The sequence below is a fragment of the Vulpes vulpes genome, chromosome X, assembly GCF_048418805.1.
Source record: "Vulpes vulpes isolate BD-2025 chromosome X, VulVul3, whole genome shotgun sequence".
NCBI lineage: Eukaryota > Metazoa > Chordata > Mammalia > Carnivora > Canidae > Vulpes > Vulpes vulpes.
The window spans coordinates 19928584-19944516 of NC_132796.1; the positions used below are offsets into that span (position 1 = coordinate 19928584).

Consider the following 15933-nt stretch of genomic DNA (forward strand, 5'->3'; position numbering starts at 1 on the left):
TCTAGCACAGCACTTATCTCATTGAAATTTAACAGGAGCCCCAAGTGCGAGGCACAGATGTAATTTAACGTTTTCTAGAAGCCACACTTAAAAGTGAACAAACAAAAAAACCAAATGAAATTAATTTTAATAATATATATGATTTAGCCAGTTTAACTGATACATCTAACATGCTATTTCAACATGTAATCAATATAAAATTATTGATGAGATAGTTTGTATTATTTTCCTTTTTTTTTCTTTTTCTGGCATACTGAGTTTTCAAAATCCCCTGTGAATTTTACACTTACAACAGTCTCAGTTTGGATCTGTACATTTCAAGGGCTCAAGAGCTCCATTTGGCTAGTGGTGCTGAATTGGGCATGCAGCTTTAGCCCTTCTAAGGAGATTGACTCTCTTTAGATTTTGAAATCTGGCCTTTTCAGTTCTATTCTAGTACACATTCCAAATGGTGGGAGGTGATTGATCCCATTCCTTTTTCTTTTTAATATTGCTAATTTAGAGTTGCCTCATAGATGGGTCACGGGTCAGATTATCCTAGAGCAGGGGCCTCCAATCTTGTTGGGAGAAACAACTGTTTTTTCTTTTCCTCAAAGCTTTTAAACCTCCAGAAAATTAGGATAATTGGAGGGAGGGGAAGGTGAAAAGAGTTGGGGCTGACAATAAAACACCTTCTGGAGAAAAGTCCTTCCTAGAAGCTACCCAAGCCTCCTCGATGGAAGGAAGTCTTGGTGATGTCAGAACTGACTCAAGTTGGCTGTTGGGTTCACAATGGGTGGTTGTGATGGTCGGTGCTGGGGGTAGGCTGCACCCCTGCCAACAGCTTGGATGGATGAGGGCTGTACTCAACTTGCTGATGTGAGAAACACCAAGTTTTCCAGATAATAGGTGGCACCTTAGATGTCAGAGTCCACTACAAATAATGGTTCATGCTCAGTTAATTATGGGTACTAAGTAAATATTAATAGAAACTGATAAGATCATGATTTGGATGAAAACAGAAGAGCAGTAGATTCTGACAGGTTGCTGTATAATTAACTTTCATCTTTTGGGGTAAAGGAGAACTGAATAAGGCCATTCAGTTCAGTTACCTATTCTGGCATCATATTTTTGGATCATGTTCCCACCCAGAAACTCCCAGGGATATCCTAAATGTCAACCTAACCATGGTAATCACTCAAAACACTCTGTAGTAGTTCTTGTTGGCATTTTGCTGTGTTTCCTTCTAGACTTTTTCCATGAAGTTTTTGTGATCTCTTCATAGCTGAGCTCAAATTTAATACATTATTTTGTATCTTGCTTTAACCCACTTGAAATATTTGCATTTTCCATGTTCTCATATAGATTTCACACAACACATTTTTAATGACAGTCTAATGGCCCACTGAGTGCTTGTGCCATGATTTACTTAACCATTTTCCATTACTGTCTTTTCCTTCTGGATATTATAGGATGTAATTTTGTTTCATAACTTGCACACAGGAAACATTACCTTTATTTTTTTAAATAAAATTAAACCTGTGTTTGAATTCCTATGTGCATGGTGGGCAACACACCCAACAGCAGCCATCAATGGGGAACTAGTTGCATGTGTATATGCAGGGTATCTAGACAACACTTAGTGTGATGGCTCAGATACTTTTGACCCTAAGCAACACAGATCTACTCAACCTGGCCTAAACCATAAAGGAGATGTACTGGCCTGTATAACTGGTGGTTCAGAGGAAGCTTCGGGATTGGTTTGATTTAGTCACCTCAACATCATCAAGGACCCTGTTTCTTCTTATTTCTGCTCTCTACAAAGTCAGCTTCATCCTGGTCAAGAGATGGTTGTCAGCTGATGCCACATGCTTGCGTGTATGCACTCAGAGATGGGGAGAAGGTAGAAAGAGAAGAGAGATTCTTCCAGAAACTTCCTCCCAATAGCAAGCATGTTTCTTTCACAGAAGCCTCCAGGAAATACTCCTCCTTTCTATTGGCCTAAATTGGGTCATGTGCCCATCCCTGAATGAAGAGCTTATGGCCAGTGGCCATAATTTTTAGATTGAGCCATGTATTTCATTGCTACAAGGGTGCGTGGGTGAGTCAATCAGTTAAGCATCTGCTTTTGGTCTCAGAGTCCTGGGATCAAGCCCCACATCAGGCTCCCTCCTCAGTGGGGAGCCTACTTGTCCCTATCCCTCTACTGCTCCCCCTGTTTATGATCACTCATGTTCTCTCTCTCTCTCTCTTTCTGTCAAATAAATAAATAAAGTCATAGACAAACAAACAAACCCAAAACATTACTGCAAAGGAGGCTCTTACCCGCACCCACCCCCAGCACAAATTCACTGCACGGGCAGTAAACAAAAGTGGGTGGTAGTTACCCAGAGAAGGGGGAATGAATTTATAGAGATTACCAAAATGTCTCATATCTTCCAAATTCTGTTTTCAGTCCTGCTATACAATAACAGCTAATGAACACCCTTAGGCACAGCAGCCCAAAGCCCAGACCTAAAGTCTCCATTGTCTTACAGGTCAGAGAAGATCAGCTACCTCTTTTACCTGCCCCTCCAAGAGGTGCAAGAACAAAACACAGATTTAATTTCTCCATAAATTATCCTGCCACACCATTCCTGTGCTTAAAATCTTTTCTGACCTCTTTTTTTGGGGGGAAGAGAAAGACTACCAGTAGTAGTATGATGAAAACCCTCCTTTGTTAGAAACAAAAGGACCAGGATAAATGGACTTGAAGAGGATTTGCATCATCTAAAGTAGCTTGTCAAAAAAATCATGAATCTGGGCACTTGGAAAAATAGAGCTACTGCTTCAAATCAGACACATATTTGATTAAAGATATATGTTTATTAAACTTTATTAAGTAAACCTTGCTTCTCTAGTTTACTCATCTTCACACTCTTAACTTCCTACTCTTCAAATCTAAAGGTGGGTTGGTGGATGTTGGACATAATCAAAATTTCCTTCAATAGGTTAATGAGTAAATAAATTGTGCTCCCTCCAGACAATGGAATATTATTCACATCTAAAAAGAAATGAGCTATCAAGCCACAAAAAGACATGGTTGAACTTTAAGCTCATATTACTAAGTAAAAGAAGCCATTCTGAAAAGGCTATATGATTTCAACTGTATGACATTCTGGGAAAGGTAAAATTATAGAGACAGTAAAAAGAACAACACTTGCCAGGGGTTGGCAGGGAGGGATATGTAGGTGGAGCACACAGAACTTTTAGGGCAGGGTTGCCTGGGTGGCTCAGTGGTTGAGCGTCTGCTCAGGGTGTGATCCTGGAGTCCTGGGATTGAGTCCTGCATCAGGCTCCCTGCAAAGAGCCTTCTTCTCCCTCTGCCTATGTTTCTGCCTCTCTGTGTGTCTCTCATGAATAAATAAATAAAATCTTTAAAAAAGAAAAGAACTTTTGGGGCAGTATATTTGGCCAAACGCGTAGAATGTACAGCACCAGGAGTGAAGAGTAAACTGCGGACTTTGGTTCATAATGATGTGTCGATGTGGGCTCACTGATGGTAGCAAATGTGCCAGTCTGGTGCGGGATGGCAATGGTGGGGGAGGCCGTGTGTGTGTGTGTGTGTAGGGGGGGTGGGAAAGGCAGAGGGTATGTGGGAACTCCCAGTAGTTTCCACTCAATTCTTCTATGCACCTAAAAATGCTTTAAAAAAATAATAACGTCTGGGGACACCTGGGTGGCTCAGTGGTTGAGCGTCTGCCTTTGACTCAGGGTGTGATCCCGGAGTCCCAGGATCGAGTCCTGCATTGGGCTTCCTGCAGGGAGCCTGCTTCTCCCTCTGCCTGTGTCTCTGCCTCTCTCTCTCTGTGTCTCTCATGAATAAATAAATAAAATCTTTTTAAAAAATAAAGTCTGGGGATCCCTGGGTGGCGCAGCGGTTTGGCGCCTGCCTTTGGCCCAGGGCGCGATCCTGGAGACCCGGGATCAAATCCCACATCGGGCTCCCGATGCATGGAGCCTGCTTCTCCCTCTGCCTGTGTCTCTGCCTCTCTCTCTCTCTCTCTCTCTCTCTCTCTCTGTGACTATCATAAATAAATTTAAAAAAAAATTTTTTTTTAATTTTTAAAAAATAAAGTCTGTTTTGGGGCACCTGGGTGGATCAGTTGGTTAAGCATCCAACTCTTGGTTTCAGTTCAGGTCATGTTCTCAGGGTCATGGGTTTGAGCTCCCTGTCAGGCTCCATACTCAGCGGGATATCTGCTGGAGATTCTTTTCCTTTCCCTCTCCCTCTGCCCCTTCTCCCCACTCACATGAGTTCTCTCTCTCTCTCTCTCTCTCTCTCTCTCTCTCTCTCTCTCATAAATAAAATTTTAAAACTATTTTTTTAAAAATTAAAAATAAATAGGGGTGCCTGGGTGGCTCAGCGGTTGAGTGCCTGCCTTCGGCCCAGGGCATGATCCCAGAGTCCCAGGATCAAGTCCCACATCGGGCTCCTGCATGGAGCCTGTGTCTCTCTCTGCCTATGTCTCTGCCTCTCTGTGTGTGTATCTCTCATGAATAAATAAATAAAATCTTAAAAAATTAAAAATAAATAATTAAGTCTATTTTAAAGATACAGGCTGATATCAAAAAACATGGAATTGAGAGTCAGGAGACCTGGAGTCAAATTTGGACTGCCACGTACAAGCTGTGTAATCTTAAAATATTTTAACCTTTCTATTTCTTAGTTCACTCACCTGTAAAATGAAGATATGATTCCTCCATCAAACCTACGTAAAGAGACAAACATAGGTCCTTTCACAGAGCACATAGCAGGTGCTTTTAAAATATGTCAATTGAGAGTAAAGAGAAAAGGAGGAAAACAGGAAGACGGGGAGTTCATAGCCAAGTCAAGTGCTGGTGGAGGCTTTTTTTTTTTTTTTTTTTGGTGGAGGCATTTTTTAAAACAAGATCCACCTGCTAGTGATTGATGATGAGATAATCAGTGGTTATTTTTTTCCCTCATCTATTCCACTTCACTTTGGCTTTTGGTTTTATCAAATTATGATTTAATAAAATGTCCATTATCGCTTGAATTATTCAGAATACTACCCTTGCCTTTGTTCCCCGTTGAGAGCCGACGGGAAGGAATGTGATTTGGGTAGTTTTGTTGTTCCTATTGTTGGTTTTAATTTATTTAAAAAAATATTTGTTGTGGACCTAGTGAGTGGTACTGCTGCTAGACATGGTAGCCAAGCAGTGGATAGGCTAGACTTGGGCTCAGCCATCACAGGTCTTGTGTCTAGGGCGGAGGACAGACATTCATGAAATTCTTTTTTTTTTTAAGATTTTATTTATTTATTCATAGACACACAGAGAGAGAGAGAGAGGCAGAGACACAGGGAGAGGGAGAAGCAGGCTCCATGCAGGGAGCCCGATGTGGGACTCGATCCCAGGTCTCCAGGACCACACCCCAGGCTGCAGGCGGCGCCAAACCGCTCTGCCACCAGGGCTGCCCCATTCATGAAATTCTAATGGTGTTTTGAGTGTTACAGTGAGAAGTACAGAGAATCAAGAAACAGTACAGCAGGGGGAACAAACTACCTTCCTGGTCAGTTTTGTTGTCAGACTCCTTTGTCTTCTAAGTGCTGCTGCTGCTGAGTTCTGAGGCATTAGCCGGAAGGAACAGGGAGCTGGGCAGGAGTGCTGCATAGGGTAGGAGGGCAGTTCCAGCACTTGAGCATGAGTCAGAATCACCTGCGAGGCATGCAGATGAGTTAACTATTACTGCATAACATAGATCCAGAAAGTAAGCAGCTGGAAACAACAAACATTTATTACAGCAAACTGTGAGAATTTCTGTGGGTCAGAAGTCCAGGAGCCACTTAGCTGAGTGGTTGTGGCTCAGAGCCTCTTACCAGGTTACAAGTCCAAGTGCGGGGGGCGGGGGGGGGGGGGGAAGCATCTGCTCTCAGGCTCACTCCTGTGGGCTTCTCCACAGGGCTGCCTCGCAGCAGGGCAGGGGGCTTCTGAGAGAGAGAGAAGAAGGGAGAGAGAGAAACCCCAAGAAGGAAGTCAGTCTTTTTTTTTTTAATGTTCACTTTATTTTTTTTGTAATACATGTTCTTTAAATGTTCAGTAGTTATTCTATGGTTATAAAATATTTTTATTGATATCTTATATATTTTCTTTGAATATACTTTATTTTACATTTTGTAACCAAAAGGTACCGCTTTCTCCTACCGAGATATAATTGACATATAATATTGTATATGTTTAAGATCTCCAACATATTGATTTGGTATATGTATATATTGCCAGATGATTACTACAATAAATTTAGTTCACACCCATCAACACCCATAGTTACATTTTTTCCCCTTTTCCATAGGGACTTTAAACAACTCTTAACAACTTTTAAAAATCCTAGTTATAAGATAAAATAAGTTCTGGGTATACAACGTACAACATGATGACCATAGTTAATACTGTATTGTATAATTGGCTTTATTTTTTTTCAAACAGTTTTAGATTTACAGCAAAATTGAGAAGACAGTACACCAAGCTCCCATATGCCCTATACTCCATTTCCCTACTATTAATATCTTGCATTATATGGTACATTTCTTACCATTTGTGAACAAACGTTGATTTACTATTATTAAACACATTTGCTCCTAAGTTAATCTTTTATTCAGAATTCTGTAATTTTTATTTAATGTCCTTCTATCTGTTTCAGAATCCCATCCAGGATAGCATGTTATATTTAGTTGTCATGCCTCCTTTGGCTCCTCTTGGTGGTCACGGTGTCTCCAATGTTCCTTGTTTTTAATGACCTTGATAGTTTTGAGGAGTACTGGTCTGGTATTTTTAAGAGTGAAATTATTTTATAACCTAATCTTTGAAGTGAGATCTTATTGCTTCTAGCCATTCTATATTTGTTGGAAGTGAATTCTAAATCAAGCCTACGTTCAAAAGGAGAAGAATCAAACTCCATCTCTTGGGGAGAGAAATATCAAAGAATTCGTGGCCATATTTTTAAGACCCTCAAAACTTGTTAAGTCACAGATTTCCAGGCCCTACCCCCAGAGTTTATCATTCAGTTGGTCAGGGTGGGGTCCAAGAGTTTGTATTTCTAAGAAGTTCTCAGGTGATGTTCCTATTGGTGGTCCAAGGATCTTGCTTGAAGAGTCACTGGAAGCAGGCTCGGCAAACCTTGGTGTGTACACAGAACTGAAAAAAGTTCATCAAGATCTACTTATTTCTTTGAAGATCCTTCTCTTATAACTATAATCAGCACTGAAATCAACTCGCTGGATTAGCTTCTGGATTTTGCCAGTTACCATGAGACTATTTGCTTAAACAATATGTATTGTTGTATGAAAGAGGTAGAACAATATTTTATGTTTCTATTAGACATGGTTTATTTCATTTGATTGTCACAAATGCCAGGGAGAGAAATCAGGTATCTCCATCCAACATAAGAAGTAACTGGGACAGAGTAAGGCTAAGTGACTTGTTGAAGGCCACACAGCCAGTTGATAGAACTAAGCTTAGGGGACTGGGTCATTTGAGCCCTGGACCAGTGCAATTTTATATTACACCAGACTCTCTCATATTGTGTCCCAACTTCTAGGACCTTGCCACCTTTTGGAGAAGCATCAATAAAACTACTCATATGACAGTTGAAGTAATCAAATCAACAGAATATGCAGATTTTGTTCACTGGAAAAGGGAGGAATGAAACAAGTGATGTGCAAGCTAGAAAGATCAGCAGCAATCTTCTGTTGCTTAGGTTGGGAAAATCTTCCTTTTTTTTTTTTTTTTTTTTGGAAAATCTTCCTGTTTACTGACTACAACTACTGCCACCAAGTACACTCTGCTTCCGGATAGCACCTGTAAAAGTCACTGGAAGAATCACAGGCCACAGGTTCTCTTTTTGTCTGCCCATGCACACCAACAGGATTGCTTAGCTCTGCTGGCCAAGTACCCAGCTAAAGAGGTTGTCAGTATATCTCTTTTAGGCTTTGGTTAGAATGGAAAGGACATGGTAGTCTACGTGCCATAGCACCACCAAGATGACCAAGATGTATTTGAAAATATAGAAGTATGGTCAGACCACTGGATGCCTTTGAGTGTATGTATTACTTTTCTTTAGATTCAGAATAAAGATGTAACTAGTAAACAAAGAATTGGGTGTGTAAGTACCCAATGAAGTCACAAATGTTAAGTAGCTACCCACCGATAATTTTATTTAATGAGAAAACCAGCCTAATTAGATCAAAACAGTGGTCTCCAGTGACATTTTTATCTTTCCTTAGAGAATATTCTACTTTTCCTTTTATTTGATGTTTACACGTTGCCAAAAATAAAGCAAGTTTTGGTGAAAATGGTTAAAGTAAGCAGTACTTCATGCATCCCCATTAGGAAATAATGATTTCCTATACTAAGCCCCGAGTTCAAGGTCAATGGTATGCAGAGAAAAAAATACCCGACACCTGGTGTAAGCATAGACTCATGTCCAAATGTAGTGGTGCTGGTGGTGGTGAAGCCTCAGAGTCAGGAAGCTGTCTGGTGGTGGTGGTGGTGATGATGGTGATGGTGATGGTGATGGTGAGTGAGGGGGTATGAAAGCTAATACCAAGGACCTTAAATTTGAGCCTTTCCAACGATAGTGGTGGTATGAAACAGTGACCTCACGATTAATCCTGCCCATTGGTGTGAGGGGGAGTATGGGGGAGGGAGGGCACGAAACCGAGTGTTAGTGATGTTAGAATTGATACTGTCCAACGGTGGTTGTGGTGGCCCAAAACAGCCAATGACTTAATCTTGTCCAAAGGTGGTGGCCTCAGATGGGAAGGTAGTGGTGGAGGGTTGGTGAGGAGGAGGAGCGGAAGGCCACAAAACAGTGAGTGACCTAACAATTCTGTCCAAAGGTGTTCAAAGGTGTGAGCAGGTCGGGGTAGGGAGGTAGGGGTGGAGGAGGTGCGGTGGGCTGAAACACATTGTCGGTGACGTTACAATTAAGCCTGTGCAATGGGTGGGGGCAGGCGTGGACCAGAAACACACTGCCATGTCATTCTGCCGAAGGAAGTGGTGTGGTGGCGGGCATGAAACAGCCACTAAAGTGGTAAAAACAACATGAAAATCAAAATGTAAAGATGCAATGAGTCCTCCGGCGCCGCAGCCGGCCCAGCCAGGGAGGGCCTCCCGGAAGAGGCGCCTGCAGCTGAGAGGGGCCTTGAACAGGGCGTAGGACTGGGCTCCGGCCGTGGGCTCCGGGCCTCGTCGCGGTTCCACTGCACCTTTGCTACCTTTGGGCCGCAAAGGACTTAGCCGGGGGCGGGCCGCGGGGCTGCCGCACTCGCCGGGCGGGGCTCAGCCCCAGGAGCGAAGGAAGGTGGCGCCGGCGTCCGGGCGAACTCGAGCAGAAGAAAGCGGGGGCGGCGGCGGCGAATCAACGGCCGGCGCGTGCGACCGCGCGCCCCCCGTGCCCCCCGCGCCCTCCGTGCGCCGCGTACGTGCGGCGGCCGACTCCGCCCCCGTGGGCGGGGCCTGGGGAAGCCGCGGGCGGCCGGCCGCGGCCCCGGAGCTGCTGCTGCTGCTGCCGCGGCTGCACCCTCGGCGCCAAGGCCGAGGCGGAGGCCGGGGCGCGCGCCTGGCTGACGTGCCCGAGCCGCGCGGCTCGGCTGCGCCGTCTCCAGCGGCTGCACGGGCGTCTCGGCTGCTCTGTGCACGACCTCGGCGAGGATGCGGCTTTTCCGGTGGCTGCTGAAGCAGCCGGTGCCTAAGCAGATCGAACGCTACTCGCGTTTCTCGCCGTCGCCACTGTCCATCAAGCAGTTCCTGGACTTCGGTGAGTGCAGGACCGGGCCCCCCACGGTCGCCACGGTTCCCACAGGCGCGGGACGCCGGGCTGCTGCCTTTCAGGCCCGCCGCCGCCACCGCGGGTCTCCGCAGCTCTGGGCAAAGTCCGTGGGAACCGCGGGCGGGGCTCTGGGATGCCCGGGGGCTCCCCCGGGGACTCGGATTTCGGGGCGCGGGGGGCAGGGCTTTACCTGGAAACACAGAAACCGCGTCCGAGGACCTTCATCCAGGCAGGACTCCCCGAACCTGCTCTGGTAGCTTCGAATCTACTTGACACAGACCTCACCGTCCTTAAAACTTAGTAGCGGAGTGTGGGTGGCTTTTTAATGGTTTTATTTGTAGATTCTTTTTTTAGTTGTTGTTGTTGGGTAAGAGCTGTTTAGAAACACCTTGAGGTCGAATAAATTATGCAATAACATTTTGTTCCTCTTTTGCCCTAAGGTGCTCCCGTGTGCCTGGAGCGGTGGGACTCCAACTGTAATGTTAAAGCAGTTAGAGGCCTGAGCTGCAAACGCCTTAGATGCTGGGGAGGAGAGGACGCGTGGGCACCTAGCGTCAGAGCAGGGTCTGATACACCCCCGTTCATCGCGCCTCCCCGCTTGTGTCCCACCACCTTCTCCTCTGTCAAGTGGGCTGGTGGGCAGCTTACACCAAGTGAGGCGGGAGTGCAGAAGACCCGGCCCTCACCTTGCCGGAGAGGCCTAGCTGAGATGGGAATAGATTCCACCACCTTATACTAACCGGATCCTGTTTCCCCAGAGTGGTGCCCTTTCAACCACAGAGCGAATACTTGCAGTTGCTGAAGGCGAGGGAGCTGGTTGTGAACCACCTGACAGTAAAACAAAAGTGCGCACCCAGGTATCAGAATAGAGCTCAGCATCCTCGAAGGGGAATAAAAAGCTCTTAAGGGAACATAATCTGACGTCTCTTCATTTCGTGACTTTTAAATAAATGTAAAGGGATGGTATAGGGTGGGAATAAAAACAAGAAGTGCAGAGGAGATAGAACGTCCAGGGAGGAGCTGATATGCAAGAGGTGTTGTTGCCTGTACTGAAAAAGTTGGGATAGGAAGAGAGGAATAGGTTAAAGTCGAGACCAAATTAAATTTTAAGAACCCACTTTGCCAGAGAATGATGAGGAAAGTCAAAGTTCAATGAGATGTTGATCTTTGCATCTTAAACTTCACTCCTGCAGGCTCTTCAGTAGTTAACCATCTCTGGCCACTTGTGAAAATTTTAGAGGTTTGAAGCAGCTCCTGACTTCAGGGTTTAGAAAGAAAATGTCACGGTTGCTATAAATAGCATGTTTTCCATCTCTAATTTATGGTTTAGAGAAGATTCTGAAGCTATCAGCTTCACTGGGGGTAAACTGAGTTAGGTTAATTCACCATAAAAGAAGCAAAAGGAATCCAGAAATTCCCAATTTCTTCCACCCTCAACATGGATGTGATAGTTCTGATAGCTTGGTGAAATTTCAGTTGATTTCGTTCTACAGCATCTAGTTTCTACCCATGTTAATAGGTGTCTTGGCAGGAATGTTACCTGAGTAGGAAAACCACAGCGGGAGATAGTGTTATCGTGGAAAGCCCATGGGACCAGTGTCTGGAAATAAATGTTCTAATTTTTGCTCTGCCACTAACTCAAGTGTGGCCTTGGCTGAGCGAACCTCACTGGGGTTCATTTTCCTAATCGATAAAAAGTGTGTATTGTATTAGGCAATCTCTAAAACATGACTCCTGAACTGTATGATTATAATTTCAAAGGACAAGGGATGAGCTTTGAAAATAAAATATGACCAAATCTCCTGATAGGTATTTCCCACAAAAGGCTTCTGACCTATTTTGGGAGAGGTGGAGGGATATGCTAATCTAGGATAATGGAAGAAGCCTAATAATTGAAGTCTTTTTCTTATAAGGAAGCTCACAGGAGAGCTATATATAATTGTGGTGGAATTTGCTAGAAACTACGAGCCCAGTTTGTAATATCCAGAGACAGGTGACGGGCAGCCTGTGTTTAATGACAACATCTAGAATAAGAGCTGTCACAAAGGCCATCTTGACTTCTTCCTTTCTTTGAGTCCTTCTAGTTCTTGATAGTTCTGTTTTGGCAAGTAATGTAGGAGTTTGAGGATCTAGGATGGATGGGGGGATATTTTTAAGGTGAGGAGGAAGAAGAGTAAAGAGGCTTTATGACCCTTTATGACTGTTGAAAACTGCAGATGAAGGCCACCTCACATGCTTAAAGGGCCAGCTGCAGAGCAGCAAGTGACTGCATGAAGCCAGCTAGGTGGGGACTGTGGCACCCTCCCAGGTATGTGCTGGTTCCAGAAGGGGCAGGTGGTTGGCACCAATTCAGTCTGTTTTAAAAGACCTGAGACTCAAAAAGAGTAGATATGTGGACCGTGCTGACCTCCAGGCTGCTACTTTGTGACCTTTATGATTTTCTCCCTCACTGCTTTACAAACAGGACATAAGTTTTTGACTGAGTAACTGGACAGGGACCAAAGAAAAGATGTACATGGAATTCAGTGCTTCAGTATTTGTTATAAGCACATTAACAAATAAATTGTAGTTTCTGTGGCCACTGAAATAGCTTTATTATACTAATCTGTCCACACTAGTAAAATAAGATTATCTTTTTCGTTTAAGAGTGAAGATTAAAAGTGGTTGTTATTTCAGAAGCAGTGATTTTACTTTATTTTTTTTAAGATTTTATTTATTTATTCAAGAGAGAGGCAGAGACACAGGCAGAGGGAGAAGCAGGCTCCATGCAGGGAGCCTGACGTGGGACTCGATCCCGGGACTCCAGGATTGCACCCTGGGCCAAAGGCAGGTGCTAAACCGCTGAGCCACCCAGGAATCCATTGTTTTTGTTTTTGTTTTTGTTTTTAAATGAGATTTTCTTAAAAAAAAAGAAGAGATTTTCTTTTTGGTCTGAGATGGGAGTTACGTGGTTTCAAATTCAAAAAGTGCCAAAGGATGGAGACATACATACCACCTTCCTACTTTTGTCCACTAGCCCCTGCATTTTTTGTATAAACAGCAGCTTGTTAGAGATCTGTCCGCATCTTGCTTTTTAAACTCCATACCTTAGAGAGATTTCTAGATCTTCATCTACCGTACTTCCTTAGTTTATATGAGTGTTCTCTGATTTATTAGCCAACTCCCTCTTTAGGGCTCGTAGGTTGTTTCCAATCTTCCCTCTGGTGACCAGTGCTACTGGGAGTTGTGCTATACACGCACCCTTCTGTGTGCATACGGTGTGTGTACGAGTACAGATATAGGACGTGTTCCTAAACCTGGGATCACTACATCAGAGGGTGTGTGCATTTGAAATTTTCCTAAGCATTGTCCAGTTCCTTTCCCTAGAGATTGTCGGTTTATCCTCTCTCTAGAAGTTCCTAAGGAGTGCCTGTTTTCCTCTGCTTTTACTAAATCATCATCAGACTTTTGAGAAGTGAAAAGTGTTATCTAGCTAGCATTTTTTCTTCTGGAATAAACAATTTTTCGGTTTGATTTTTTTTTTTATGGTGGAAAATTTTGAGCATATACAGAAGTAGCCAGAATCGTATGTCGAACTCCCGGGTTCAGTATATTGATAGCCACATGCTGCTTTGTCTATCTTGCATGTATGTGCAGTCTGTTAGATTTTCTTATTGAAACCATGCTTGTTTCAGAAAACTTTTTTTTTCCTATATTAAGACCAATTTATCTTTCAGATAATCTGTTCTTTAAAAATTTGGTGGTGGGGCGCCTGGATGTCTCCGTTGGTTGAGCGTTGGACTCTTGGTTTGGCTCAGGTCATGCTCTCCGGGTGATGAGATCGAGCCCCTCATTAGGCTCTGGTGTGGAGCGCGGGATCTGCTTGAGATTCTCTCTCTCCCTCTGCCCCTCCCCTGTAAAAAGTCTTCAAATAAGTAAAGTCTTTTAAAAAATGATTTGGTAGGATCCCCCTGTGAAACCTTTTAAACTTAGTGTCTTTGGGGACTCTTTACTTTTTGACAGCTTTCTGTATTCTCTGGTATTGATCTATATGGATTTTCTGTTCTAGAGTACATTTTGTTATATTTCTTTAGAAAATTATCCTAGTCATTGAGGTTTTAAGTCAATTTATAGCTGAGATAGTAATCTTCTATCAGTCTTAATTTTCTCTGTGGCTGTTCCTCTGTTTTATATTTGTTCTCCTCTCCCCTTTCTTTTTTTTTTTGAAGATTTTATTTATTTATTCATGAGAGACACAGAGAGAGAGGCAGAGACACAGGCAGAGGGAGAAGCAGGCTCCATGCAGGGAGCCCGACCTGGGACTCAATCCCGGGTCTCCAGGATCACGCCCTGGGTCGAAGGCAGGTGCCCAACGGCTGAGCCACCCAGGGATCCCTTCCCCTCCCCTTTCTTGATTAAATTATACAGTCATTTATGATTGGATACGTTTATTAGTTTTATGACTTTTGTTTTCTAGTTCATTAGTGTCCACTTTGACTTTGTTAATTCCCTCTGATCTCCTCAATCTCCTCCTGTTTATTTTGTTATTCTTTTTCTTCCGAGTTGGGCACTTGGTTTCTTTTCTATTTTGCTGTTTATTTCAGTACTTGAGGCCACAGTTGACCCCTCTGTTACTCACTGCTTTGGCAGCTGACGTGTCTGTATATGATCCTCTCTCTTCTCAGCTCTTCTGAATCTCCAGATTCTTGTTCTTATGTGAACTAGGAGTTGTTGAGTTTTTAAGATTTCAGGGCAAGTACATCCTGTATTTTATGTTTAGTTTTGTTGCATTGTGATCATGAAATGTTGTCCAGATTATTTCTTTAATTTGCGGATATTTGTAGCCCAATATATGGTTATTTCCTGTGAAGGTTCCTTGGGCAGCAGAAAGAAGATTATGTTCTCAGGTTACAGAGTTTAGTATACCAGACGTACCATATTAATTATGTTCTTTAAGTTTCCTACACCTTTACTTTTTCCAATCTGCTTGATCCATCATGACCTGGGAGAAGTTCAAGTCTCCTAATGGATTTTTTTTCTCCATATCTCTTACAGTATTTCCTTGATACCTTTTTGCTGCTTAGACATTCTTTTTTTTAGATTTTATTTATTTATTCATGAGAGACACATAAAGGCAGAGAGGCAGAGACACAGGCAGAGGGAGAAGCAGGCTCCCTCTGGGGAGCCTGATGTGGGACTCCATCACAGGACCCTGAGATCATGACCTGAGCTGAAGGCAGATGCTCAACCACTGAGCCACCCAGGCACCCCAATGCTTAGACAGTCTTAACTGTCATGTCCTCATTGCAAGATATACCCTTTAGCGATACAAAGTGCTGTCCTCTTGCTAGGGTATTGCCCTTTAGCCTAGATTCAACCTTATTTGATGTTGAGATCTCAATCTCTATTTTCCCCTTGTTTACATTTTCTGGTAGAGCATTGCTATTTTATTTTGTGGGGTTTTGTTTTCAGTCTTTTATTCTCAGTCTGAATTACTTAATTGTTGTCTTGAAATGTAGTTCAAAGTTGGGTTTGGCTTTGTGAATCAAACTTTCTTTTTTATGTGGTTAAACTTAACCAATGCATGTATTTGTTGATATGAAAGATCTGTCATCTCTAGTGATAAACATCTACAATTTTCTCTTGCTTTCTATTTTTAATACCTTGATTTTTCTACTGTATTATCTATCTTATTTGCTTTATTATAGTTCTTTTTAACAATTAGGTTTGAATTTTCGGTTCCTGTGATTATCGTAGGCCTTCGTCCCATAAGGTCACCACTAGCCACTTGAGCCTGTTTAACACTTGAAATGTGGCTAGTGTGACTGAGAAGCTGAATTGATACAGATTTAAATTTAAAGCTGAAACTTGATTCAATGACTTGGAAAACTTCTATGTTTAGAGCAATTTGGATATGTGATGCTACCTTAACTGTAAATTTGATGAAATCTCATTATAGGTCAGTTATTTCTGATAGAAATTTAGGTTTTGAATTGAGTTGTGCTGTAAGATGCACAGTGGATTTCAAAGACTTAAGATAAGAACTGGCAAAATATCTCAATATATTTTTATATTCCTTGTAGACACGATAATGTTTTGGATACATTGGGTTAAATGAAATATAAAAACTTTCACCTGTTTCTTTT

General features: G+C 43.0%; 1 protein-coding gene across 6 annotated transcripts in view; it reads left to right on the plus strand.

The window, feature by feature from the left end:
* The window catches only part of PDK3 (pyruvate dehydrogenase kinase 3), a 146705-nt gene that overhangs the window by 73176 nt on the left and 57596 nt on the right, over positions 1 to 15933 (plus strand). For 2 of the 6 annotated variants that reach the window (XM_025997436.2, XM_025997437.2), the window contains exon 1: positions 9479 to 9796. The exons of the other annotated variants lie outside the window; for them this stretch is intronic. In XM_025997436.2, coding sequence (XP_025853221.1) covers positions 9691 to 9796 — 106 coding nt within the window. In that variant the 5' untranslated portion in view covers positions 9479 to 9690. Of the gene's footprint in view, positions 1 to 9478; positions 9797 to 15933 lie in introns of those variants that run through there. 6 annotated transcript variants of the gene reach the window in all.